A 27,835-nucleotide genomic window follows, 5' to 3' on the forward strand; every position below is an offset into this window, starting at 1 on the left:
CTACAAAATGAAAAACTCCTAAGAATGAACACATCACAACCCAAATGACAGTGTTTCTAGCATAAAGTCAGAAGAAAATTTCAAAATATGCTCTTCTTTTTTGGCATATCAGTCCAAACAACACAGGTAGCAAACAGAGAGGAAAAAGCACCACTCTGAAGTTCTAGGTTTGTTTCCAGTTGTACCTTTGGCACCAAATAAGGCAGCACCACGCGGCTCTTGACAGCCATAACTTGTTTAAGACCATCCACAGCGAAGTCAGATGTCTCTTCATTATCCTACAAGAAGAGGGAGAAAGTAGTAAACCTGCCTGAACACTCATTTGTGACACACCAAATAAAACACTGTTTCAAGTGACAATTTACTGCATAAGTGTTGGTTATGTGATCATGCAAGTCCTTCTATCTAAAAATGCTCTCATACTATAGAGCAAAACCTAAACCAAGCTCTTCTACCACATCAGAAAGATTTTCCATATCAGGCATCATGACCCAGCAGCTTCCGCAGGTGACGATGGCAATTCTCTAGCAGAGCTAGATGTAGCAATTCTTAGTTCAATGCTTTAGCCACAAGACCTTCCCTGCTGGTAGCCAGGATGACGCTATGGAGGAGATAAAACAGAGCTGCCACTGCCCTGAAGTTCTGTCACTACAAGCCTGCTTCTCCTTTAAGTCAATATTTCAAAACCTGTCCCACATCGTCATTAATCAAGTTGTTGACTAATGTTTGAGTAATGCTTACCAGCTGCTTCAACAAAAATGGCAGGATGTCTTCAAGAGCCTGATGTCCAATTGTTGAGTGCAACTGTTCAAAAGTTTTAGCCGCAGCCTCCCTGACTTCTTCCAGAGGGTCACACAGTGCTTTTCTCACTGTAGGAACTAAAGACTCAGAGAAAAACAGTACCTAAAAAGGTAGAGATAAAATTACAGAATATCTGAAGGACAAGAGTTAAAGCATACATGCATCTCAGTAAAACAGCTAAAAACTCAGAATTTGCATGACTGAAACTAAGTTGCTGTTGGCTTGAAATATATTGCTGGAGGAAAAAAAGGATTAATCAGTGCAAAGATTTGTAGTGCTCTGAAGTCACCTAGAGTACATTTTCAATTATTACATTAGAAGACATTTTCAATTATTGTATCTCATAATTTCAAGTCAGATTGTGCAACGATTTAAAGTTACCAACAGATACAAATGCATATGCTTATCTGAACAGCAACTCAACCCTTGAATTCAGTTCACAAAAGTAGTCCAGTACTGTGACTGTACTTTTCTCAACTGCAACACTGGCACCCATAACATAAAAGGCTACAAAACTGCAGATTTCACCTTTCAGATTCCACTTACCGCATCCCTGCTGGTGGATTTCATTATTTCACTCAAACCAATGCAGACTCCTTGCCTCTCATCACTCTTGTCTGACCTCAGTCCCTCTTCCAGGATAGGAATAATTTCTGGAAGGATCTTCTCTCCCAACTTTCGGACAAGGTCTCCTAGCGTCCGTGCTGCAACCTGTCCCCAAAAATTCATTAATTAACTATTCTCCTATTTCATGAAATTTAAGAAGGTAAGCTTTGAGCAAATGTTATATTTTGACCATAAACTACTGTTCACTGTATAGACAGAGTAGTGGAAAGGGAAAGACTACTATAATACATAAGCACAGAAAAATAGTTGTACTTTCATCACAGTTGCCTTGAGCAAAAAGAGGACTTGGATGTAGTCACGCTCAGAGCAGTTAAATTAATGATAGCTTTGGAGTGGTTTATAAAAAGAACTATGCTGTGTTCTTCAGGAATTAGTTAAGAAGGTCACCTGCAGCAACAGGAAGGCATTACTCAATTTCTCACCGTCCGCTTATCTGCACAAGTACTGGCCAAGAATCTCAGCAGAAGCCCAAAGAGGGTTGGCAAAATTTCACGCAGTGTGCGAGGAGTGTTTGAGACTACAATCTTCCAGACATGTAAGGAGGCTTGACGCACTACCAGTTGGGTGTCAGAGCGGCCCATGTACAGCCCTGCCAGCACCCCATTCCGCCTCTCCACACCAAGAGCATTAATAATAGCCTGAAAAGAAAAAGCACAACATTTTATTACCTACTCCTGAAATTTATATAAAAAAAACCAACATGTTTAATCAATAGGTGTCTCCAGCAGGTTTTCCATGCTGATTTTAAAAAAAAGGTATAACAGACAAGAACAGCTTTACCTTGTTTGACTGGGCTGTTCCAAAGTTGTCATCCTCGGAGGCAGTTTCTGTAGTCATTTTTCCAGTGACTCCTGAGATATGGAATAAAAGATCTCCAAGAAGCTGAACTGAGCTAAACCTGGCAAGAGGAGCAAGTCGAGCGTTACAAAATAAGGAGGGTAATCAGGCAGTACCTGTCCAAATATGGCAGTACCTCAAATGCAGATGGGAGGAAAATGCCAGGCAAGGAGCTAGGTCAGCATCGAAATGCTACATAGGCTGGTATGTAAGATCATTCTGCCTACAGGACTGAGAAGCAGCATACTAAAATAAATAAATAAATAAAAATAATAATGGAGGGAAGGAATGAATTCCAAACCAGAAGGGGGGATGAGAGAGTTCCCATATCAAAGCAGTGTATCAAGGAATAGCCTAGACTCTAAAAAGGAAGACGACAGTCTCTATGGTAAGCATTCACCCACTGCCAGTATCTATCTATCTCAACCCAAAGGCATGGGATAAATGCACTCATCAGCACTCAACTGACAAAAACCTTTTAGTACAACTAATTCTTGAGCAATCGCTATGAGCTGTGAGCGCTCCACTGCACATCTCCATACACAGGAGAACATTAACTTACTCAGCATTTTGAAAAATGAGAAACAGTAAGTGAGGGCTATATACTGCCACATCAACTGCCTTGCAAGTGCTTTTTAGAATCACTACCAGAATGAGAATCTAGCAGGAATGCTCTGCAGGTACTGGGAAACCTGATCCACAGCTGGCAGGGCTGCTCAGGCTCAGCGCTATACAGCATCATATTGAACCAACAAGCACAAAGAGGCATTCTCTTTTGCTTCACAGGTGCATTTACTTGAGGAGCAACACAGAGTCTAAATCCCTCTAGTTTTTCAACCATGAAAGAGAAATGTCTATGGATTACAGGCTTATCCCTTACCTTATCCTCCACAAGTCATCAAACAGGCCCTGCTCAAGTTGCGGCAGAAGCAGCGCAATGGCAGTCTCAGCATACATGCTTATGATTCTCTGGCCAGCACGCAGGGCAGTGTCCCGCACAAACTCATTCTCATCTGCCAGTGCCTGAACAGAGAGAGAAAAGTGTCTGTGAAAGCTGTTTTTTTTCCAAGCACAATGTACAAGACCAGCAGGAAGATAATGAAATGATGTTTTCTCTCTAGCCATTAAGAGTAATGGATCTATAGAGCTGTAAATGCACAAAGCTGATTTCAAGAAATTACCAGTGACCACAAACAAAAGAGAGCAACAAGTACTTTGGAAGAATAAAACATTTATAATTCTAGTTCTTTTTTTACATAATATCTGCATAGCATTTGCATTGTAAGTACATATTATTTACATAATATTTTATCCAGCAATGCTGGACAACTCTCTGCAGATCTCACAGTTATTGGAAATGGTGCTTAATATACTCTAGAGGCTTCTTTTTCTTCTTTAATGAGTAAAACTCTTCAGGCCTCTGCTACATACCTTAAGGATACAGGGGATGATGGGACCAACATAGGGAGTGAACTTGTCTCCAAAGGTAATGGGCAGGTAATTGAACATCATGATATAACCATCCCGTACATGTGGAGCAATATCCACTTTGCTGGCAGTAGCTACAATCTCTGGCATAAGTTTCTCCAGCTTTTCTACCCCTAAACCAGCCATGACTTCAGCCAGACCTGGGGAGAAAAAGAAAAAAAAAAACAAAAACAAAAAAAACAAAACACAGGTAAGAGAGAAACACAAGAAACAACAGGATAATCTGATTTAATAGGAGAAAGTCTGGGCTCAGTATTCAGAGACATCCTCACCCTGAGCAGCACCAGATCGATCCACTGAGCTCTGCTCATATGTCAGTGTCTCCATCAGCCATGGCAACAAGTCCTCAAAGCATGATTCTCCCATGCCCTTCACCATGGCTCCCAGGGCCTTTGCAGACACCGTACGCACCTAAAAGGCAAAAGAAACCAATTTGCAAAATATCCAGTCAAAGTTATTAAGACAGAGACGCATTAGCCTGATCACAGATCTGCAGAAGATCAGGACAGAGTCTAACTTACTGCACTGAAAGACAAACTGCATTTGTACAAACAGACTTACTTCAGGCACAGGATCCAACAGAGATGCTTTCAGTCCAGGAGTGACACTAGGCAGGTAAGGAGCCAAATCCTGAAACAAAGAGCCCAGTGAGTAAGAATTGGATTCCAAATGGAAAAGAAACCAAAGTCATCTTCATGTAAAGGGCATTTAGCTCTTTATTCTTAACAATCATCATTAACAACCTGAGAGCTTACCCAGCTGCTTTCACAATCCTGCAAATAAGGACATTGAATTGTTCTGTTAAGTGTAGAAAACCCAGAGCCAGATCTGTGCAGATCATTCAAAACTTTTTGATGCTAATCTTAACTTAGCACTTTGTGTCTAAGGAAAATCCAACACTCCTGACCTTTACACAAGGTTTAAACGTAGAGGTTATCAGCACAAAAATTAAACATAGATCTTTAGATTACAGTGAGGTTCTACACATACTTTTCAGACAAACCCTGGATCCATTTGTAAGCAACTGATTCGTGTTTTGCTGGTAGTGGTTTGGCTTGTTTGTTTGTTAAGGCATTTCTCATATGGTAAAAATGACAAGCCCTTTTGTGGGGGGATAAGTCTGGTAATAACTAGGTGAGCAAAGTACACAGCTGACAGTCTAAAACACCCGAGAATTTTCACCATCTTTATGGCCATTATCTGTTAATTTTACATACATTATGTTATAGAAGCTGCCTGGATTCTAATAGCATCTATCTTAACAGCAAAATCCCAGAAGCAAATAAATTATCCCTAGAGCTTGCTGCGTTAGCTTCATCACAGTAAATACAGCATACAGTTAGAGAGCTCTTTTAGCACTGCACCTTCTGATCAGTCAGGGAGTACATGTTCCCAATGATCTGGGCAGCCATTTTCCTGGTGTCCGTGGAACGATCTTGAAAAGCCCTCTGAACAATTGGCATGATAAGTGCTAACGATGGAGCATCAATGAAATGGACAAATTTGGTATCCAGCAGGGTCTGCAGACACTTCTGGGTCTTCCGGGAGGGGTCAGTGAGGGCATCCAACAGAACTGGAGCAATTGCTGCACATTTTTTAAAAGGAGAGAAAAGACTTTATTTGTACGTAAAAATGTATGTCAGCGTGAGCTGGTATTCTCTCATGAGATGCTTTAGATCCTAAATCAAGAAGTAGCTCAGGAACAGAGAAAATTCTATTGACGTTGGCTGATAAAATGGAAAAGTACATAAAAAAAAGCCTTGAAGCAGATAGCTGTTGTTGAGCTTTCATGTTATACATGTCTAGAAGTAGTTTCACTAGAAGTTTAGATTTAACCCTAGACAAAGTGAACATAAACCTTGTTATTATAAACCATGGTCATGTCAGGACTGCTCTTGGGCATTAGATATAGACAGTTCTTACCAAGGATTTCTGGATTCCTGATGACAGACCCAATCTGCCTGAGAGCTTGTTGACCTGCTTTCTGCACCTTCACATGAGAATCCGTGAGCACTTCAGTAAGTTTTGGCACAATATTAGGCAAACAAGAAGAGAGCTGTTTGGGGGCACAGTATGCCATAGCTCCCAGCAGTTCCACTGACCCTGTGCATGAAGTACACAAAAAGAAACAAAAAATATAGAACACCACACAGCATTAAAAAGAGATATAAAAAGATGACCACATTCACCTCAAATCCAAATACACATGTGGTCTGACCAGTCAGAGAACACAGAGTGGCTGAAATGCGTTAAGCCACTCTATGCTGTGTTAAGCCACTAAAAACAATTATTTTTAATACCATGAAAAAGAAGGGGAAGAAAAGGAAACCTCCACTTTCCGGACTACTCCTAGCTAGATGAGGGGTAAAAAGCATCCCTTGAATTTGCTGGGGAAAAAAAAAAGTTGCTTAAATGTGTCAGTAATCACATTTGTATCTCAAATGCTGTAAATTCCACAGTCCCCTTATGAGACAAACTATCACAGCCATCTGCTAGGATGAAGGAATAAGCACAGAAAGTGACAGTGCAAGGAGCTGTGAGCACTCCACAATTGTGCCAGTCCATACCAGCTTTGGTTCTCCAAGATTCTTCTTCTAGTGCTGCAAGAAGTGACGGCAAAACCAGCTTCACTCCATGAGTACTCAAGTTGCTCATCACTGCTTTCGCACAGTCATCTGCAGCCTCGAAGGGGAAAGAGACAACATTTACAAGCTGCATCACAAAGCATGTTTTTTCATTCCTCATTCAAAGACTCAACAGGAACAAAGCTTTCACGTAAAACAGCATCCAAGTCCAATGATACAGCTAGCCAAGTAGCTACCAGTTATCAGCCAATGAAATAAGATACTTTCTGTTACTAAGATGATCGATTTCTATCAGGATGTCCAATGTCCAATGATTGTCCAATGGGATGGGTCACCTTCTCAGTTTGTGTAGTTAAAAACAGTATTCACATCTATTTCATTTCTGTTTTCTCCCAACACTCTATGGTCTCAGAAATTTGAGGCCTCTTACCTCTCGCACATACTGGTTTCCATCTCCAAAACAAAGCAGCAAGTGGGGCAGCACATGAACCACATAGGGCTCAAAGAGCTTCCCAAGCATGTTGCAAAGCATCTCAAAGGCAAACAGAGCCCCTAAAGAAACATAAAGCATAGTTAGAGGGAAATACAACTTCATTTAATGGGGATGGAAAGAGAAGATATAATCTGCCAATTATCTGTAGAGTTTCCCAAAAGCACTCAAATTTTACAGCTGAAAATCTCTTGCCTTCTTGCACTCATGAGCAGTGCTGTGGTGGGGGTTTCTGATCTTAGAAAGGACAAGAGGCCCCGTAGCATTAAAAACATGCAACAGTCCTCTGAGTCCTAGCTTAGGTTTATAAAAACAAGGACAGAAAGCATCTAACAGCAAAAGAAAAAAAAAAAAAAAAAAAACCAATGAGGTTCTGAAAGCCCCTCTGGACCAGTTGGGCTGAAATACATAGCATCTCACAAGAAGCAGGAGCCCTCTTAGCAACACCTGCCTACGAAGATAGGAGAGAGGGGAGCAAACACATCATCTAGGACGAGAAATCCCTCTTCCAACACAATGCTAATGGAACAGTTTTACCTACAGGCACTACAATTATCAATGGTTTCAAGACAGACAGTTCCCATTTCCCTCTCTATAAACAGTAGTAAAAGAAATATAGAGAAACGAAACACAGTGGTTCAAGTATCATTCGATCTGACCACAACGGTAGAATATGTAAGAGAAATTTGAAGTATTTGGAGGGAAGAGCTCTTGCCCCTCACCCTCTCGCCGACGGAAGTTCTTCTTGTCCTGGATAGCATCAGTCAAAGTGGTCATCATCTCCTGCTGTTTGAGAGACAGGATGCCGAGGCCTTTCACCAGGCCTGCCAGCCCATACGCGGCACCTTTGCGCTCAGCATACTTATCAGATTCTAAAAGCAGCTGCATTAGCTTCTGAATCATCCCTCCTGCATCCTCCTTAATTGCAGGCACCAATGGTGGTAAACAGCTTGCCACCGACTCTTGAACCTGTGAAACAATCCACCAGCTATCAGACCACAAAATATTAATTACCAATAAAACTTTCCCCTGGACTGCACCACAATGGCTCTAGTGACAGAAAGCTGGCATTTTCCATCTCTCCCAACATCCCTAAAAGTATCACAGCATTAACCTGCCTCTGCATGGAACACAAAGACTCCTCTAAGAAGGGACTCACCTGCTGAGATGGTGTGGACAAGGCTGCTATCAGTTTGCCAACAATTGGTTTCACTTTAGGGTCACTCTTGTCCAAATGTTTTGCCAGTGAACCCATGAGAATGACCACGCTCTGTCTGACAGCATCATAACTGGCATCATTAGGAGCATTTTTCAGGAATTCTTCGAACACTGGCAAGAGAGAGTTAACACTGTCCTGAAAAACAAAACCACAGAACTTGCCACTAGAGTCCACTCAGAATGAGATTTGCTATGCTCAGTGGACTTGTTTGTTCTTCTCTGAGCCAACAAACTGAACAATCAAACTGTATTTACAGTTCATTTAATATGTCACATCACATAAAACCTTGCACTATTCCCACAGGCAACAAATGCTTCCTGCTAGAGAAAAGTTAGCTCTTAAAAATGAGATCCCAAAAACTTGCCAGCACAATGTTTTGCCAGAAGCAATTCAAAGCTACCAGGCAAGAGTGCTAGTTTTAACATCAGCATCTGCTCCTTTGCTTGCTCCATTTGCAAAGGGGGAGCAGAAAGGTGGAGCAAAACTTCATACTATTCTAAGAAACAAAAGGAAAAATATGAAAATGTATGAAAATATTCCAATTTTCATCATCTATAAGGAGAGGTCACAAGGGCAGTTGCAAGATACATAGGAGAGTGAAAATGAAACAGAAACACTGAGGTTAACAGGAATACAAAGGGCTTTCCAGAAGAGGGGACTAGCACACACAGGGAAACCAGAAGCTGAGCAGTCTACACCCCCATATCTCACACACTGCTAGAGAAGGACTAGCAGTGAGGAATAAGATGGTCCTCAATTCTCTGAAGGACTTCAGTTGGTTTGCAGTTTATTTAAGCCAACGATCAGCAAGTTTTCCTGTTTTGCTTCCCCAGAAGCCTGAAAGGGAAGTCTCACCTCCCCAGGATTAAAATCCATAGCCTGATTTTACTTTATTACTCTAATTTTATCCCATTTTAACTCCAGTTAATTCAGGGCTATTTCTTTTTTACAGGAATGAGAGGGAAGAATCACACTCTTAGTCCACACTAACAGAATGACCTAAACATGAAGAAATCCCTGCTACATGAAAGTTTTCAGCTGTTACAAGTAACAGCAACCTCTAAGAAAAAAAAAAAAAAAACCTAACAGGGCTCCAATACAATATCTATATTTTCATTAGAGCTGCATCCACTGCTAGAGAGAGAAGCATTCAGACTTACCTTGCCATGAGTGTTGAGTGTTGAAAGAGCTGCATCTAACATGCACTTCCTGACTTCAGGATTGCGATCATTCAGGGCATCTGGCACAAAGAACTGGAAGAGGGGCTTCACCTGGGAACTGTCCAGATGCTGTGAGAGCTTGTTGAGGGCCAAAGCTATGCCACATCTGTAAAAATGGTGAGCTGAGCTTAATGACTTCTGACAGCATTTGCTTGAGGTCACAGTCACATCTCCTATCAGAAATACATTCCAGAAACTGATAGAGAACCACTGTGGAACCAAAGGGCTTCAGAGTGTCAAAGCAACATGCATTTTGCTACACAACCCTGCGCTGCAGGTTCCCAAAAGGACAACAATCCTTCAGCCATGCAATGGCTTTTATCATGATTAAGCATTAGATACTCAGGCCAACACAAAGGCAGACACCAGGATCACTTCATCTACCACTGAAATACGGCAGCTGTACAACAGGGCACATCAGCACTAAAGAACAGATTAGTTTAAGGCAGGCAGCAAATAAGATTTCTCCAATTAAACCTCTATAGAGCATATAAGCAGACAAAAAGTAATTATCCAAACTGGAATTTGTCCAGTTCATTAAGATTGGCACTGATGCTCTTGAAACTATCAATTGCACATACAGAGGAGGGAATCCAATGCGATACGACAGAACCAGACAATCTGATAAGACTGTGCTATTATCAGAAGGACAGAGATGATATCACCCAATATTTTGATGGAACTGAAAGCATTCCAGTTTTGTCCACCCAGGCTGCTTGAGAGGCACAAATATTCTTTACCAGAAGAAACCATGGAACCAGGAGTCAATACAACTGCATGTATTTTTTTCCTTGAACACCCCCTTATTTCTCCACCACCTGAACTTTTGAATAAAAATCTGGAACATCTCATTTGGATGCACAGGAAGTGATAAGATCAATCTCAAGACGACTATACCTTGCTTCCCACTGGTCAGGTGGTGATTCAGATATCACTCGTCCCAGAGCATCCAAAACTGGAGGTGGCCTCTGCAAAGAGGAAAATTTCATCAGAATGCTTTTTCCAAGGACACGCACAAAGAGAATACTGTCAGCCATACCAGCAATGCCATTTTTTAAATACTGCACAGATGTATGATACCTCTAGCAGAAGAACACAGTAAAAAGCAAGCAGAGAGCTAATTTAGGACCTAAGCTAAGGCTTAGGATCTAAACTAAAGGCTTAGACTTCAGCCTCTGCTCTGACAGTCTTCTTGTATCACGTAACGCATATCTCAACAATCTGAGCTTCAGTTTTCTACCTGCAAAATGGTGGCATTACTGACTGGAAGCTTGAGGACTAATATATTAAAGTTTATGATAAGCTTATACACAGCCACAGTGGGCTTCATGCATATCCTCAAGACAGATGAAAGGAAAAAATGATCAATAAAAGATATAAAACACAGCACAAGTTTGTGATTGCAACCACTTCGGACAAGAGTACTTACATACAGCTTCTCCTGATAAATCTCTGTCAGTTTACTCATGACCTCTGCTGCTTGATTCCGATACTGAGCTACAGCTCTGGAAAGAGCTTCAGCACCTGCTTGTCGCACTGCTTCTTCATGGTAGATGACATCTTTGATCAGTAGGGAACAGAGATCAGGCTGCAGCTCCAGACCCATGGACTCCCACAACCTGCAGGTGACAGATAACCCATCAGCTAGAGAAGCCACTGCTACATGCAATATCAGGCTGACCTAAAGCTGCCCTTCATCAGTGGGAAGCAAAGCCCCTGCCCATGGAGCTCCACAGGGCAAGCAGAAGAGAGGTCCCCTTACAATCTACTCAGCCGGGAAGAACTCTCACCTCTCTGCCAGCTTCTGAATCTCATCTTCCACATCAAACTTCACTACCCAAAGGCGACGCAAGAGATTCAGTCCATTCTTTTCATCGCTGTCTGGGGTTGGTAGAACCATCTGTAGCTCCATCAGTCCCTGGAATGATTGACAGGAGAATCAATGCAAGTATCTTGTTTTCAGTAAAAGATGCTTTAAAACACTTCAAACCTTTGCCAAGTCAAGCTCTTAATGGCTATAAGTGTCAAAGCTCATGTTTGCTTGTGAAGAACACTACCAGAGTGGTCATCAAGGCATTCCTGTTGCTAATAGCAGAGATGGCAAAACTCAATACTGCTCCATACACAGGTTGCAGAGAGGCAACTAGGCACTAAGTTGTGCTCTAGTGACTATAGTCTTTCTGGATCTGACATCTTTGAGACTACATCTTTTCTGCCCTTGTTTTTCTCTCTACGCACATCGGCACTATTTTAAGTCAAATCACCTTTCCTCAAACCTAGCTCCTAACCTACAACTAAGTACCTGATCTCTCCTGTCATGTGCTGTCAGTCTCTCCCAGCTTTTTTCATTGGAACAAAAGGAAGGTATCACCAGTATCAATGACCTTCTCACTTGTCAAAGGCTAAGTCATTGCTCCCAAGCACAGAGAAGCCAGAGCTCTTCAGGAGAGTTAAGCTGAAGTTTGCCTTATGACAAAGAAAAAAACACCTTTTTTTCCCCTCCTTTTTCACATTCTCAGAAGTGACTAAGCCTGAAGCTTTCCAAAACTTACACAAAGTCTTCAAAAAACTCTGGACCCAATTGAGACGCAGCAATTTTTTGGACACATTCTATCTTTGAGACTAAGCTCTATGCAATTGTAAATAGAAGGTGTTAAGTTGTCTCAATTATACGAGTTTTAACAACACAGAGGTGTGGATAGACCCAGAGCACTCCTTTGTGTAAGATAAATCTAGCACAAATCCTTTAATGATAAAGGTCTGACCACTTGGAGCATTACTGTTCAGTAGCTACTGCTTCCTTCTGCAGACACATTGCCCAAAGAGTAGCATCACAGCTGAAGTAGTCTCTCCACCAGTGTTGGAGCAGATTCACCTCTCAAAGAATTAAGGAATTCAGCGAGATCCTGAATGATTCCCACCTACCCTGAGAGCTGCATCTCGAACATTCATGCACGGAGATTGCAGGGCCTGAAGTAACACATCAATCTCTTCCTGTTCTGCATAGGCACAGCCATCCTCCCCACTGCTGCTGGTGCACAGGGTCGTCAGCGCATTGGAAGCCAAAACCTGAAATGCAGTGGGGAAGTATTAGAGATTCTACTGCTGACTTCTGCTTCTTTGCACTTGATCAAAGTAAGTGCAAGGTGGGCATCGGGCACTATTACAAGAGAAGAAATTCTGACAGAACAGTGACATGGATTCATGCTGAAAACAAGAACCTACGAGTTCAGTTCAACCCTCCACCTTTTTGTTATTATTGACTTTTCTGTCATCCCATCCCTCAGGACAAACTTTGCTGCAGGTCACTCAAGGAAGCTACTACTAAATTCTTTTTGATAGAATAAGGCCTTAGAGAAGGAAAATAATGTCGTCTGTGGAAAACTAAAGAATACCTTTGGTGCAATAAAACCCACAGGAAAAAAGATAACATGCATTTTATCCCAAGAAAAGTATCATAAACCTAGTAGACAACTGATAATATATCAGTCACCAGCCTCACAGACTTAAACCAGATAGGTGCATTTCCCTAGGTTAGAAAATGATAAAATGTAGGCAGAATTGTGACTGTGTTATGAAGCTGAGGACTCACCTGTAACCGTGGAGAACCCATTCCAATCACCCTGGTCAGCAGAAGCAGCATGTCCCTCCGGGGCAGCAACTCTGGGCCATTCTGAAGGGGGTGGGGGGGGACAAAAAGTGTCAATTTGTTGATAAGCAGCACCATTTTTGTGCTGTATATGGCCCAAAGGAACCAGCCAAGACATCTTGGGAAACACGTCAGACCCTTGTTATAACCCACTATCATACTGAGGTATGCTGGCAAGGTTGGAACATATCTTTTTAAACTCACTGCCTGGTAATAGGGGCAGAGAAGATAAAGGATGCAAAACAAGACAGCAGAGAAGAGCTGGGAAAACTGCATCAGTGGTATCTACAAATGTACTGAACAATAATCTCGACTGAAGTGACAACTCAGCAACTTGCGCTTCTTGAAAAGCTTTGTTTGCCGGAGTGCACAAACATCGACAACCCATGCCTTGCTCATCCCTCATCTGTATCACTGTTTAGGGAGTTCATCCCAACCCCACAGCTCTCACTGACCTCGTCCACCAGCAAAGCCTGGCCATTCGCCGATGATCTCAGCTGAGCATGGACCATGAGGATCTGCAGAATCTTGACCAGAAACTCCTCCTTCTCTTCACTGTCATAGGGTGTCTCGGTCAGAACAGTCTTTAGCAGAGGGAAGACTATGGAAAATGCTGGAGCTGATAAGGGGGCAGCACCTGCAAAAAGGAAAAATAAACCTGTGAATACAGCTGATGTCCTCACACCTTTGTTTTACAATATTGGCTGGTGTAAAATTTATACTTTGGTAGCTCCTAAGGGACATGGCCAAGTTCAGCCTTATAGAAAAACATGATAAGTGACCCAAAGTATTTCTATGCCCCTAGAAACACATGGCACAAGGGACATTGTCTCCTGGGTATCCGGATTAACCCCCTACAGGCAGTGTTTAGCCTCTTCAAAGCAGCATGCACAGCCTGCCTCATTTAGCCTCTTATCACATTGCCATTTCACTTAACAGTAGTGGCATTACGACTCCAATATTGACATTTGGCATTTCAGATCTACCTATTGCTGTTGCTTGTTACACCAGTGAGCTGGTTTTAACTAAAGTCATATTAGGACTCCAAATTACTTCCAATGCTTCAACCGTGCACAAACACACATAGTAAACGGAATCAACAATTCAGTGGATTGAAGTAGACAGACATGCAGAACTGATGTCTTGTCTATCCTGGACTTATTCAAGGGGCGAAAAAACACAATCAAATCCACCACAGAACCAACCAAGGTTCTGAATTTAAAAATCTATTATTTAAATTGCATTAACTTTGTGTGTACACTCCCCCTGAGAATTCAAATGACTTAAGATAAAAAAAGTTAATGTCAGTTTTATTTCTGAGCAAAAACATCCACGTAAGGATCTGACACAATTTAACTAATTCACTTCTAAAGTCAGTTTGTCCCAATTCAGGGGTCCATTTGCCATCTGTATTCTTTTAAAACTCTTCCCACCAACCTGGCTAACTAGTCACTCCAACGCCTTCAATTGGGTTCTGCTAATTCTGGTGCAAAGCTCAAAAAAATTAAAAAAATAAAATAAATCTAAACACCTCCCCATCCCTTTGAAAGAATTAAAGCTTTTGGATTCCTGTTGTTAAAGACTTTGATCCTTCCTTCTTGCAGGGGCTTGGCTATGGAACTCGGCAAGTGTTTTCCAGTTAGTCCAAGGCAAAAACATTAAACAAAATATAAAAGCTATAACAAGGAAAAAAATTGTTCTTTTTGTCTTCAAGCTAAACTGTCAACATTACTTGCTTACAACCTGGGTATATTTGTGGTTAGGTACTATACTGCCTTCCTGAACATCTGCCTGTGGACCTCTAGCTGGAGCCATTTTTTTAATATATTGTTAAAACTCAAGTACTACATATCTAGGGAAAATGTTCACTTTCTACATCCCATCTTTGCTGTCAAAGTATGCCAGCTTTTAAATTTCCAAGATGCAGATGAAGAGCACTGCAGATACAATACTGCAGTATTAGTCAGCTTATGTAGGGCACAGATACCGCAAAAGTAGTTCAAGGGAGAAATATTAAATACCAAACACACTGTGAGCTTCTAATTATTTAATATGAACAGTTTGGGTGAAAAACCCTCCATCCCACATGTGAGATATTTCTCTCTGAACTTAGGGCTCAGTATCTGTTTGCTTCAGGCCTTTTTTTTTTTTTTAATTGGCCAGATATTTTCAAGTTTAAGCAACTGTCATTCTATATCCAGTAGGAGGGAGAAGACTTTATCAGGGAAGATAAATGTTCTATTAACACAGTAGCTGGTATTGCCCAGCATGAATCAGATTATAAAATGTATCTTGGCATTTCAGTTACGAATGATAAAATATATCATCCACATTATAAAGAGGTACTTCCAAGGTAACCTAAGAAACTAAACTCTACTAAAAATATTGTAAGACTATGCCCTACAGTGTTTTAAGAACTTCAAAAATTAGGAGAAAAACATTTGTGAGTACAACATGACTTGCCCAAAAAAGTGTTACAGAACATACTTCCTTTCTCTTGCAGAAGAGGTGAACAAATTAAGACATTCATTTAAATAAGTGCTGTAAGAAATCTTGAAGAAGGAGTGAAAATACTTCTGCTGCTTTTGGGAAATAAGCCTGAAAATGGATTTAAGTGTCAACGAACGTGCAATTACTATGAAAATAAATGACACAGTGGAGACACGGAATTATCACTGAGATGTTCAACACTGAAGTGGTGCTCAATGTGGCCAATTGCTGCTACTCAACTGTGAAGAATACATGTGCCACAGTCGCACAAATGCACATCTGACTGGCAAGAGAAAGCTACAGAGAGAACTGAATTGCTGGGATAATGGACCACATGGAATTCTTAATTTCCTTTGAAAAAATTATAAACCATCTGCCACAGCACTTTTTGACTAAGCTAGGTGATGAACAAATCTGAAGTCTGGACACCTCTCATCACAGTACCTCACATACTTTAAGACAACCTAAGCCATCCCTGACTTCAAAAGCAGCAGATCCACTCTCCCTCTTCTGTACTATTGTCTTCATTGTGGTGGCACAAATATTTGCGCAGCCCTTTGTGAAGCAGATTCTGGAACTGATCCAGATTAAAACAAACCCAGTGAACCAAAGGGGAAAAAAACACACCCAAGAAAAAGAAAAAAACACACCCAAGAAAAAGAAAAAAACACACCCAAGAAAAAGAAAAAAAAAACCAAGAAAAAGAAAAAAAAAACCAAGAAAAAGAAAAAAAAAAACAAGAAAAAGAAAAAAAAAACAAGAAAAAAAGGGTTCATTTTAACCCAGATCATGTTCTTGCATTGTAAAAATGCCTTAGTGTTACAGAGTGGGAAAGAACTGCTGATTCTGCAACCATGCCAGAATAAAATATTCATGAACTGCAGCACTAGATACCAAACAAGCAGAGGCCACAGGCACTTCACTGCTGAGATCACAGATAAGAAGTAATTATTTTGTCTTACCACTTGGTCTCACTGAATCACTTATGCTAGGTGGTGTTGAGAGGTAAGAACTGTCCTCAGCAAAAAAGAACTTTAATTTCACTACTGTTATTTCTGTCTGTACCATTTTAAGAAAAAAAATTGGTATTTTATTTCTATACTTACTGTACTTGTAATATAATTTCCACTACTGCCACTGCAAAAGAAAGCTTAATGGGGAAGTTGAGGTTTTGATATGTATGAAACAACTGATCTGATTTAAAGGAAAATGTGAAGTCTCACCTACAAGACATTATGCAAACCATCAACACTAAAACAGATCACTAAGTTATTGGAGGGAATAAAACCTACAGTACTTTTTACCTGGCTCTCCCTTGCCTGTCCGGCTAGGGATTGTGTGGGCATGCAGCAAGCTAACGACTCTGTTAATTGCAGTAGGCAGCTCTTCTTGGCACCAGGATTCATCTAATTCACATTCTGGTTTCATCAGGCGCAAGGTCACATGGCTCACTAAAGTACCTAGCATGAGAGAATAAAGAATCCTTGAGGGGACTAAAAACAAAAATTTCTTGAGAGAAAGCAAATCCCCAGGAACACAGACCGAAGCCTCATAAGAGAGCTCTGGGATATGTCCCAGGCTGCAAAGAGGCAGAGGAGGAAGCACAGCCCTGAGGCTTATAGGGAACATCCTCATTCACAACAGTTACAATGTCTGCTAAGTGAACACTATTCTGTTTGCATCCCCAACAAGAAGCAAACCTTTCTTGTTTTGCAACAGCTATCAGGAAAATTCAGTGCTTCCAAGCTTCTCTAAGGATGTTAACCCAGTCAAAGGCATGAGTGCAGCCCGGCAAGCGCTGACTTTCTGTAGCAATGACACTACAGCACAGACTTCAGCAGAGGTCATAAGCCAGCTGAGGGGCTTACAACCCACTGAAATTTTCATTGCCTATGTCACTTTGCAGTCACTGCTATCATCACCTGTAGCAGCTGATTCCAAGTCAGCCGGGGCCAGCCAGTCCTCAGGACTGTCACGCCTTCACTCAACATGCACTCTCACCCTCCAAGCTCTCCACAACGGAGAGAGTCCCACTGTGACCAGCTGCTACTGAGAACCTGTCACAATGAGAGAACAACTCCTTGTCTTTGGACCCAGTCCCATCCAGCAGTAGGATCTCCGGGATGTTGCTCTCATCTTCTGCCTAAGCACTGTTCCAGAATAGTTCTTCCTCTTAGCTGTCTATGGTACGTGATCATGATCCACAGCTTGTAAGAGCAAGGACCTTGGCCACCTTGCCATTAAGAAAAAAAAAAAAAAAAAAAAAAAAAGACACCCTGCCCTTGAACAGCAACTGCAAACACTAACCAAAGGTTTTCAGTCGAGCAGGCATGACACAGGAAGCTAAGGAAAGAAAAGGATCCTTAATCCTTGGAGCAGCCAATGGGGATCTTAAAAGTGGCAAGAAGGAACCAATGAGACCCGGGATGTACTGAGTTAGACCAGGAGGCTTTCTCTTTATAACAGTGTCCAGGAGACCCAGGGCTGTTTCCAGTTCATTATCAAGCTGTAAGAGAAACAATTCCAAGGGTTAGCACCAGATAGGAGAAGAGAGGGAAAAAAAAAAAAAGGGAAAAAGAAATCAAGTGGTTAAATCTAATTTCTAATGAAAGAAACTGATTATTCTCTATGCTATTGTATTTTCCTTTTATCAAAAGGACTTGCTCATGGTAGCAGCAGAGCTGGCAAAGATGATCCTCAAAATTTACCTCCTTTAGCCGTTTTCTGATCTGAGACTCCTTTTCCAGCTGTGCATGCATCAGCTCCTTCTGCTTGCTAGTCAGTTGTACCTCATCCTTTATTCCTTTCTTCTTCTTTATCTCCTGCAATAGAGAGCCATGGACATTATTAACTGGAAACTATTATTATATGACATAACAGGTGAGATAGCCTAATGTCAGAAACATCAGTACTGGCTTTCCTGCTCCCACCAACTCACCTCCTTCAGCTCCAGCTCAATGATCTGTTCCTTGAAAGAATAAGCTTTATTCTCCCTCTTCATGTTAGCCTTTTTCATACTATCCTGTTGAGCACTGAGAAAGAAAAGCAGAGGAAGAATCAGCACTGCTCTGGACTAAGAACCAGAAACACAAGTCCAGGGTCCAGTCAGAACATCTGACAAACCCACTCACCCGCTGGCTGCAAGCCCACAGGAATCAGTCCCCAGGTTCAGAGACGGAGACAAGAAATTATAGTCTTACCTCTGTATTATAGATTTGTCATACAGTTCTCCCTCTGGTGTCTTCATGATGGCATATTCCTCTCGAGTAACCTGGCACAGAGCTGGATTCTCCATAGATGCTGAGATGGTGTTGATGAGTTGCGGGAGCACTCTGACAGGTGAAAGTTGAGAGAGAGATCCCACTGCATTCATGGATGACTATCAAGAAAACAAAGGAAAACAACACTGTGATCAGTATTCCTTGAAACAGTCTCAAAAAAGTATGCCCTGTTGAGGCAGTTCTTTGAAAGCAATACCCTTCGGGTCATAAATCCTTGTCAATGGGTACCAAAATCTTATCTAGAATTCTAGTCAACTGCTGGTACACATTCTTCTCCTCTCAAATCCCAGCTCCTTTCCACCAGAGATGCTCTCTTTGAACCTGTCTTTTTCTCTCCCTTCTAGACAGATCTCCTTCCTTATAGACTATTTAATACTTAACCCCCCCTCCAAAAAAAATGCTTTTATTCCAAAGCATCTCTCAAAATGAGCAGAAGAAACAGTTTATTACCTGGTTCTCTGAAGCATAGGTAGTGATTCTGGGTAGTATGTCATTCAGGTGCTTGGTAACGAAGTCTTTGGGATCTATCTTCATCTTGATGAGGAGAGCTGGCCAAAGACCAGGCTGTACTGCCACTAGCATGAAGAATAAATGGGCCAAATAAATACGAAGCAGACTGCTAATACAACGAAACAAAAAGGCAAAAAAAAACCCCAAATATTGGCCAGGAGAGTGGTCTTATCCCATAACCTACCTACAGATGGGTGATGGCTCACCAGCAGCATCTCCAGAGCCAGCTTTTCTGTCTCAAAGGAGTCCACACCCAGCCCTGCCACGCTTGAGATGACGCAGAGTGCTTCATGGAGAACACGGGGAGGGATGTATGCTTTTCCCAGCTCAGACAGCTCTCCTGACTCCATCACCAGGACCTCGTGAGGCAGAACCTGAGTGGACAACTTGTCATTAACAAATCACAGCAAACCTTCCTGAGCCTAACTACTGAGGACACTTCCATACAGCAACACCATACCAAATACCAACAATCAACTCCCTCTGAGAGTACTAAGAACCTGAAGTTTTCAGAGGAAAGAAGGGATAAAGGATAACGGTGGAACAGAAGCACAAAGCTGACAGTGACAGAAAGGCTGAAAATGGAGGACTATACTAGATCTGGCCAGCAGGGGTAAACTAAAACCAAATTGATCATTTTTGGCAGAGGACTTTGGAAAAGGTTGAATCAGTTGACTTGAACAGTATGCCCAATTTCTACAGTCTAATTTTTCCCAACATCTTTTCGAAAACTATTTTATTCAGGCTGTATCTTTGACATGAGAAGACTGTTTAGAAAGGCTCACCCTTGGTATTTAATTAATGCAACTTAATCTGTTCTGCAACTTGACATGGTGCTTGGTTAGCAGCATGCCCCATAACAGAGCAGTTATTGTTTACATTTTTTATTCTTCTTTTTATTTTTGACACTAGTTGCTAATGAAATATTTCTATCACATATGCTTTAAGTAGACAGCCTGAGCTATTAGCCAGGGCCAAAGAACTATGATACTGAGAAAGCAATTAAGCACTTAGGCTTCCAGTGGAGATTAAATTTGGATTAAAATAATAGAAGGACATAGAAAACTACAGCTTTCTCCCTGAGTAATCCGGAATAGTATGGCTTCTGTGCACATAGGGAAGACTCAGCAGCCTCAGATGCCAGGGACACTGACACAGCAATATGCAGTAGTCTAGCAACAAGTGGTATTCTAGAGGATCACAAAGACAGAATCGAATAATTTTTGTGTTGCAACATATGTCAATACTAACAGCACAGCTAGGGTAGGGAGCTGATGTGCAGCATATGAGCAACTTTCTAGGCAAGAACTAGGCTTCTCACCTTATGAGAACTGAGAACTGCTTTTAGCTCCTCCAAGAGCCCATAGGCTAGTTTGTACCCTCCAAGAGAGGACAAAAGCTTCTTAACCGTTTGATGGGCCTGTCTTCGAACATGCCAGGTCCGACTCATCAGTACTGCAACAAGGGCACGGTGATACTGCCTGAAAATAGAGAAATAAACAGGTTTATTAAGGGAGCTAGCTCTACAAACTAACCGGCCACAAAAATGCAAGGGGTTCAACATTTTGTGCAAAGTCCCAGGCCCACCCCCTCCACTGCCTGCCTTAACATTCAGGCATCGGACACAGATCAGACACAGCAAGTGCGTTCTACGTACTGAACTTTACTTTCAGGGAGCCGCTGTGCATGATCCAAAAGGAGGCGCTCTGTCAGCTGCAATACTGTACACATTGCTGTGGAAAAACAAACGTTTAAAACAGCGTGAGATTTCATATGGAGACAGATTTTTTTTTTTTAAACCTCAGAACAAGCAAACAGTAAGCAGGACACATTAAAATAGCTGCCCAAACTGAGCTTCTACATAATTTTTTTCTATACAATCTGAATGAAACTAAAGTCAAGTCCAGCTCAGCTCTGACATGACGAAAGGCAGCATCATGAGCAAACAGAAATGTTATTAGCTGGATTCTAACAAGATTTCCTTGACCAGTGTGTGTGACCTATTTTTGTCTTAGTCAACATAGCAACCTAAACCATAAATATTATGCTCAGTTTGCATCAACACTGTTAATTTCAGCAGTGCTCAGGAATGTCTTCACTGACAATAACATGTATACTAGATTCCTAAAGGACACAATGCCGTACAAACAGTAGCCTTGGCATTTCAACTTACACCATCTTCTGAGCTTCGACTCTCACTAGGCTTTTTGGGTTATGTATCAATGTGCATCCCTATCATAAAAGCACCTGAAACATGAGGTGGATTATATCCCATGTCACATATGGTGCGAGGGACTTCCAACATTCAAGGCATCAGACAGTTTGGGGATGCCAAGCACATCAGTTGGACGTTTCTGCTTAAACAACCACTAATAACAAATCATGACAATGCTAACACTCAAAATGCCAACATTAGTTTTTGGAGCTAACATCCCAGTGGAGCAATACAATATTTTCCAAATCATATTGTTTCAGGATGCCTGCAGAGGCGGGAGGGAAAATGAATATATATACACATTGCTTTCAGGAAACTGAACAGCGATCACAACAAGCAAAGGAGAAGTGATGTTACTTCCCATTTAGAAAGCTTTACCTCTTCAAAGCTTTGTACAAAGATAAATGAATTCATTTCAAAAGAAATGATTCACCAACTCATTTTCAAACCTTTCAATTTAAAAAGTAGTTAGTAATGTTTTCTCTGGGGCACACTCTATTAATAATTTTTTTTTCAATTAAACTCAGTAGAACAAAACAGAGCACAAACAGACTATAACTCATAATCCAACAGATTTCCTATCTCTTATTATTCTTCCTCCACAAATCTTATGAACTTCACCTACACAAGTCTTCTCCAGCTTTATCTCACTCTTCCCCATCCTCTTCCCAATTTCAGGCTTCCCCATGTCCCTTAGATTGGTTGCAACAATCTACTAACAAAATGGGACACCACACAGACACTTTTTGCCTTCAAAAGGCTTTTACAGAATACAGAGATTTGGAGTTATGAATATTTAATAGCTCAACTTCATTAGAAATAAATTCATGTGAAAAGTAGATTACAATTAGTCTAGATGTACTTCTGAAAGAGCAGTCCGTTCATTTTAATCTGAAATTGGATCCTCCAAGGATCATATAAAATGGCTAACAAGCAACAGTAGGTCTCATAAGTGCTAAGTAATGAAATTAAACAGCAATTGGATATACAATAAATGACAATTTACCTTCTTCTGATGCAGACTGCAAGAACTTCTCAGATGTGAAAATTTGCTTCTTTTCATCCAGAATCAGCTGCCAGAAACCAGTCAGCTTAGACTCTGACCAGAAAAGAACAGATGTCCATCAAGAATGTTTCAAAATAAGACAAAACTTACCAGGGTACATACAATACAGGAGAATTCTGTCTCCTGAAATCACTGAAGCTATTTCTAGCTCTACTTTTCTTCAGTTATAAAGCCTCCCAGCTCTCTCACTCAGAACCATGAGCATACCCAAAACCTACCTGCTGAAAAAATATATTTCTCTGACTTACACATGGAAATGGAAAATCTGTTTCACCTGAATATTTTTAGGGTAAGCCTTCCTAACCCTGGAGGAAAGGAGGAAGCTTGTATGTTGTTTTTGATAGACAGAACACAGCTGGATTTTATATCCTGGCAAGTAGACGAATTTGGACAGTTTCTTGTAATACTTTCTGATAGAAAATAGAATTCCAGTCATGCTGTTTTCCAAAGATGGTTTGTAAAATTACTAGAGAAATAACAAACAAGGAACACTCTTAATGCCTCAGTAAAGTCCTGGCATTTAAGGTCTGGGTCAAAATTTTCTGTCAGAATAAAGAGGAATATTGCCCTAAGTGAATGGAAGCTGGAATTTGCAAAGCTACAGAAGAGTAAGAATTCTTTACTGACTTAATCAAGAGATCGGAATAAATCTTTCCCTGGTTTATGAAGGGCAGTGATTCTCTAGGCGGAAGCAGTACACAGACTAAGGAATCTCATACATATTGTCAAGAAAAAGCGTCAGCTCTCAGAATGCATTTATATTGGATTCTGCTAGGTGTTTTGTGACCTTACCTGTCTGTCCCTCAATTACAGACATCCTGCAGATGAGCAAAGCTGCGGCAACTCCTTCCGTTACCATGGGAACCTGAGTGCTTTGAGATGCTGCTTTCTCTACTGTCTGGATCAGCATTGGCAGCAAGTCCATTCCCTGTAACAACGTGTCACCTGAGGAGACAGAAAGAGACGAGTTGCAAAAGAACGCTGTCCTTCACACTTTATACAGGAAGATAACGATGGTTCTTTTCTTGTCACGAGGCAGGGAAACAAGCCAGACTCACCGGGAAGATTCTGAATCTCCCAAACAAACCATTTGTCCATCATCGCTATAATTAAACTTCAACAGTGAAGACGATAACCACTTAGTTCTTTCCTCACAGACAAAATACTCCCATCTCAATTTGAGCTTCTGTCCACGAGAAGCAAAAGAAAACGCTAACTAGGTTACATATAAGGAATTGGTCCAAATTGCACAAAGTCTAACTCCTACTTCAAAGACTCCGTTTCCCTAAAAGAGCCAAAGTACCATTCCTGGCAAGCTGCAACCATCTGTTCCACTTCAAACCTTCAGAAGACAAGGAATCCAACTGACTTGCAGTTCCAGGAAAACTGAGCTAGGTGTTCCTGAAATTTCCAGAAGCAAAACCTCACACACAATACTAAAAAAGGAAACAACAGATCTCATGGCTTTGTAAGTTAAATATTTGCAGGTAGTGTTTTAATCATACACCTGTAGAAGTTTAAATCCCTCTATCTACCTGATGTCCCAGTTGGACACTTCACTGGGTGGGCCAAAGCAATGGTAGTCAAGAGCTCCAGTGATGAGTAAATTCTTTGGAATATGAATGTCTTGGGCCCTGATCCCTTGAACAGCTACATATATCACATACACGTACTCCCCTTCCCCCATCAGACATGAGCAACTTTACATTTGCCATATTGGTCTCTCTAAAAGGACCACTCTCCTGAGATGCCAAACTAGTTTTCATATTTATTTTTCAGCCATGTGATAGCACAGAAATTCCTGGCAGCTACAATAGAAAGAAAAACGTAGAAGTACAACTTTGCTCATATCCATACTGAGAAAATGATGGCAAATCCATTGCATCTATATAATAGTTATCGATCTCCTAAGCAGACGTGTATCATCTTTTTGACTCACACTGCATCAGTAAGAAAAGGAGATCTCATATGTATTTTATTTAGGCATCAGATTGATCACCTATAGATGTGTGGATGAAATGCTGAAGTCACAGTGGATAGAACCAACAGCAGCAAATCGCAAAAGAATCACCCAAAGTTTAGAGTTTCTGAAGATCTTCACTTCAAATACATGGATTTTTATTTTTCGTATTTTTTTTTAACTTCTGATGGCCAAAGCCACAGACCAGGAACCCAGTGTGCTGGGTGCTGCCTAAAACAACAACAACAACAACAAAAACGCTAACCCCTGAGCTAGAAACCTTACAATCTAAATATAAGGCAACAATTATTTTGGGGGTACCTGAAAAGACAGCATGGTGGACAGTGATGATAGTTATACAAGGAGACAAAACATCTTTGTAGGTCTGAAAGCAAAAGACTGTTTAAGAAGAAATCTGAAGGAGGTTAATGATTGGATATTGCCTTACAAAATCTTTCCTAATCTATAGTTATCCACTTATATCAGGAAGTAAAAGAGTCGATTACTCTTCTCTTAAGCCACACCAAGTTATTACCAGCTGCACAGTTTTACCTTTGAAAGAGGCTAGCATGCACTGCAGGTACGCATGTCTCACAGCTGAAGTGGAGGTTTTAAGGCTGAAGGCTTTCTTTAGCCATTCTACTAGCTTCTTAGGAACTTCTGTGGTGAATCGAACACACCAAAGAGCCAGGACAGAGACTGCATGAACCAACGTGCCTTCATGGACTAGGAAGTAACACAGAACTCGCATCAGTATAACAAATGCAAAAAACACAGGAACGCATAAAACAGAAGACAGGTAGCAAGGCAGCAGGGAGGAAGGCTGCTCATTGAGATAGGGCAATGGATTTTATAACACAAGAGGTGAGAACCAAGGTTTATTCTAAATAACAAGCCAAACGAAAATCCTGCTCAAGAAAAAAGCAGCTTAGCAAACCCAGAATAAAGGCAACAGGCCTCACCTTCTTGTTGCAGGAAAGGGATGAAAAGCTCTGCCACGGTTCCAGTCAGAGCTTGGCTAGAGGATCCAGAAACCACATGGTAACTGAGGCTGCCAATCCCTGAAAGGACAGACTTTTCTCATTAGTTCCCGAACTACCAGCACTTACAGCAAAATCTAAAAACAACATGGGACAGGAATGACCCTTTATGTTTCGATCCCTCTCACACCTCTCTCCTCATCACTACAGCTGGCTGTCACACTCACTACGTACCAACGCTGCAGGATCTCTGTCTTCATTCTTACCCAGGATACTGTCATCTTCTTTGCATAAAAACACTTTCAGCCTACTAGCCAATCACTTCCTTTGAAGAGAAGGTCAATAACTTGCATGCAATATTCAGCACCCTCTCAGACATTAACCACAGTCAGGTCGGAACGACCAGACAAGGAATCATAAAGACACAAATATGGACCCCTCCCATTCAGTCTTCTGCTGCATTTGCTCCACCAGAGAAGAAGCTTTCCTTTAGGATCCTCACCTGAAAGGACACTCATCTTCTGAGCAACAACTGTCAGCTTCCCCTCCGAGCCTGCCAACAAGAAACAAATGGACGATGGGTGACTTAGTTACAGACAAGCAGACGATGACAATGTGCTACTTCAAGAATCTTCTCTAACACACAAAAGCTTGCGCTGTTACCCCAATCCAGGCTGAGCTGCCCCTATGATACACGCAGTTAAAGACAACAGAAAATACAATATACAAAATTCCTTGAAGCCAGCAAACCTCTATTCAGCTTCACCTCCACTGCTCATCCTACGATTTACTCACCCCCCAAGATGGCAAAAAGATGTCTGCTCAGTGACTCCACAGCTGAAGGATCACTACATTGTCGAGCCAAGTTCTTTAATGCCACAACTGCTTCATCCATCAGCTGCACACTGTTGGATTTCAGATGACCTAGAAAACAATGCACAACTAAGAGCTCCCTGTGACTAGCTGCATAAAATCAGCAAGACAAGGAAATATCTTTACATGTGGCCTGACTCAGCTTCTGGAACATTACATGAAATATTCCAGTTCCTAGTTACGGCATCATCCTCCCACCTAGAATAACAACCTCTTCAGGACACCAGTAACCAAGTCAGCGCAGGTACAGACAGAAAGTTGTAGAAAGCCTTATTATGAATTCATCATTCACTCCAGGAGTCATGGTACTTACTGGCCAGTCCTTTCACAATGTCTAGAGCATACTGGCTAAGGTCCAGGTTCACAGAGACGAGCAAGCAGGAGATTGCTGAAGACATAAGAGACAAAGGGCATATTACATTTTGTTAAGTAACTGCTTTTAGCATTTTAATACACCCTTCCCCACAGTCCACATCAAGAGTAGACAGGGCCGGTAAAGAAATAGGAAGAAAAAATACTGAAATGGATGCCCAATCAACGGATTGATTCGGCATTATTCTTAGCGCTCGGCTGTGAAATTCTGTCCTCTGTGCAAATACTAGTTATCACATACCCAGACACGTGGGATCACACCACAAATGTTGCTTCTCTGTATCCATCCCTTAGATGCCAGACAATCCTGCCACCTGTGCTCACAGGCCCAGAGTATCTCTAAGCGTAGCTCAGAAGGACACACTCCCCCCCACCAACTCCAGAGCTCTAAGGAATAACTGTCAACGCTCTCTGGCAGAGCAATGTAGAGCGAAGACAGACTCACTTTCAATTACGTTCTCAGGGCTTCGCAGCAGTGATTTCTGCAGAGTTGGCAAAACCAAGTCCTTGAATTCAGTGTGAGACACGTATCGAAGAAGAGGGGAACAGCTGTCCTGCAAAGGCAACATAGCGCTCAGCACAGCGACGGACATCACATACGGGACAAAAGCATAAACAGTCCCGTAAAAACAAGTCTCACCAGCAAGTGCTTCTGAGGCTTTGTCTTGCTCATAAGGATGGTCTTCAAGTAGAAATCCAGAAGAGCACTCTGAACAAGCACAACACCAGTTACAGCCATGTCATAACCTAAACGCAGCTCCCCACACAACATTAAGAAGCCAGGCTTGACATCCCACCCCACTTCCCTCTGGAATGCGGCCCTATTCACTAAGCAGAAGCTTTGCTTCCATCCTCGTGTGAGATGGTCCAGCAGAGACTGGCATTCTTTGCTCTACCCTCCAGCCCAAAACAAAACCCACTGCAAGCTAGCTACTGCCTTCCATTCCTACAGCGGGGGAGAAGGCAGAAAGCTGCAGTGTCGGCCATCTACATAAATGCACAGGCCACAGCAAAGAGCTACGTATCTGGCACCTCCCTTAAAGCTGGCCAAGCTGTTTTAACCAGAAGTGTATTACTATGACAGATAATGAAACCAGAGGCAGGTGTAAAGTACCAACCTCACTGAAACATCTCACTGAAACATCTGTCCGTCCCCCTTCATGAAAAGCAAG

The 27,835-nt window shown here is 41.6% G+C and overlaps 1 protein-coding gene across 1 annotated transcript in view; it reads right to left on the reverse strand.

Moving 5' to 3' along the window:
- Positions 1-27,835, reverse strand: part of GCN1 (GCN1 activator of EIF2AK4) — a 47,767-nt gene that overhangs the window by 13,250 nt on the left and 6,682 nt on the right. Inside the window, exons 8-47 of the mRNA XM_067307095.1 lie at positions 27,304-27,372; positions 27,109-27,217; positions 26,605-26,679; positions 26,214-26,342; positions 25,921-25,971; positions 25,401-25,499; positions 24,991-25,164; positions 23,271-23,423; positions 22,419-22,511; positions 20,855-20,930; positions 20,519-20,678; positions 19,382-19,571; positions 19,138-19,262; positions 18,607-18,785; positions 18,345-18,438; positions 18,115-18,228; positions 17,714-17,912; positions 16,711-16,866; positions 13,372-13,553; positions 12,860-12,940; positions 12,193-12,336; positions 11,058-11,185; positions 10,697-10,886; positions 10,165-10,235; positions 9,208-9,373; positions 7,988-8,182; positions 7,551-7,797; positions 6,769-6,890; positions 6,321-6,435; positions 5,677-5,856; positions 5,118-5,338; positions 4,315-4,383; positions 4,026-4,164; positions 3,697-3,893; positions 3,146-3,288; positions 2,209-2,326; positions 1,851-2,066; positions 1,348-1,512; positions 742-903; positions 186-278 (exon numbers count right to left, since the gene is read on the reverse strand). Coding sequence (XP_067163196.1) covers positions 186-278; positions 742-903; positions 1,348-1,512; positions 1,851-2,066; positions 2,209-2,326; positions 3,146-3,288; positions 3,697-3,893; positions 4,026-4,164; positions 4,315-4,383; positions 5,118-5,338; positions 5,677-5,856; positions 6,321-6,435; positions 6,769-6,890; positions 7,551-7,797; positions 7,988-8,182; positions 9,208-9,373; positions 10,165-10,235; positions 10,697-10,886; positions 11,058-11,185; positions 12,193-12,336; positions 12,860-12,940; positions 13,372-13,553; positions 16,711-16,866; positions 17,714-17,912; positions 18,115-18,228; positions 18,345-18,438; positions 18,607-18,785; positions 19,138-19,262; positions 19,382-19,571; positions 20,519-20,678; positions 20,855-20,930; positions 22,419-22,511; positions 23,271-23,423; positions 24,991-25,164; positions 25,401-25,499; positions 25,921-25,971; positions 26,214-26,342; positions 26,605-26,679; positions 27,109-27,217; positions 27,304-27,372 — 5,589 coding nt within the window. The remainder of the gene's footprint in view (positions 1-185; positions 279-741; positions 904-1,347; positions 1,513-1,850; positions 2,067-2,208; positions 2,327-3,145; positions 3,289-3,696; positions 3,894-4,025; positions 4,165-4,314; positions 4,384-5,117; positions 5,339-5,676; positions 5,857-6,320; positions 6,436-6,768; positions 6,891-7,550; positions 7,798-7,987; positions 8,183-9,207; positions 9,374-10,164; positions 10,236-10,696; positions 10,887-11,057; positions 11,186-12,192; positions 12,337-12,859; positions 12,941-13,371; positions 13,554-16,710; positions 16,867-17,713; positions 17,913-18,114; positions 18,229-18,344; positions 18,439-18,606; positions 18,786-19,137; positions 19,263-19,381; positions 19,572-20,518; positions 20,679-20,854; positions 20,931-22,418; positions 22,512-23,270; positions 23,424-24,990; positions 25,165-25,400; positions 25,500-25,920; positions 25,972-26,213; positions 26,343-26,604; positions 26,680-27,108; positions 27,218-27,303; positions 27,373-27,835) is intronic.

Source organism: Apteryx mantelli, chromosome 17, assembly GCF_036417845.1.
Source record: "Apteryx mantelli isolate bAptMan1 chromosome 17, bAptMan1.hap1, whole genome shotgun sequence".
NCBI classification, from domain to species: Eukaryota; Metazoa; Chordata; class Aves; order Apterygiformes; family Apterygidae; genus Apteryx; species Apteryx mantelli.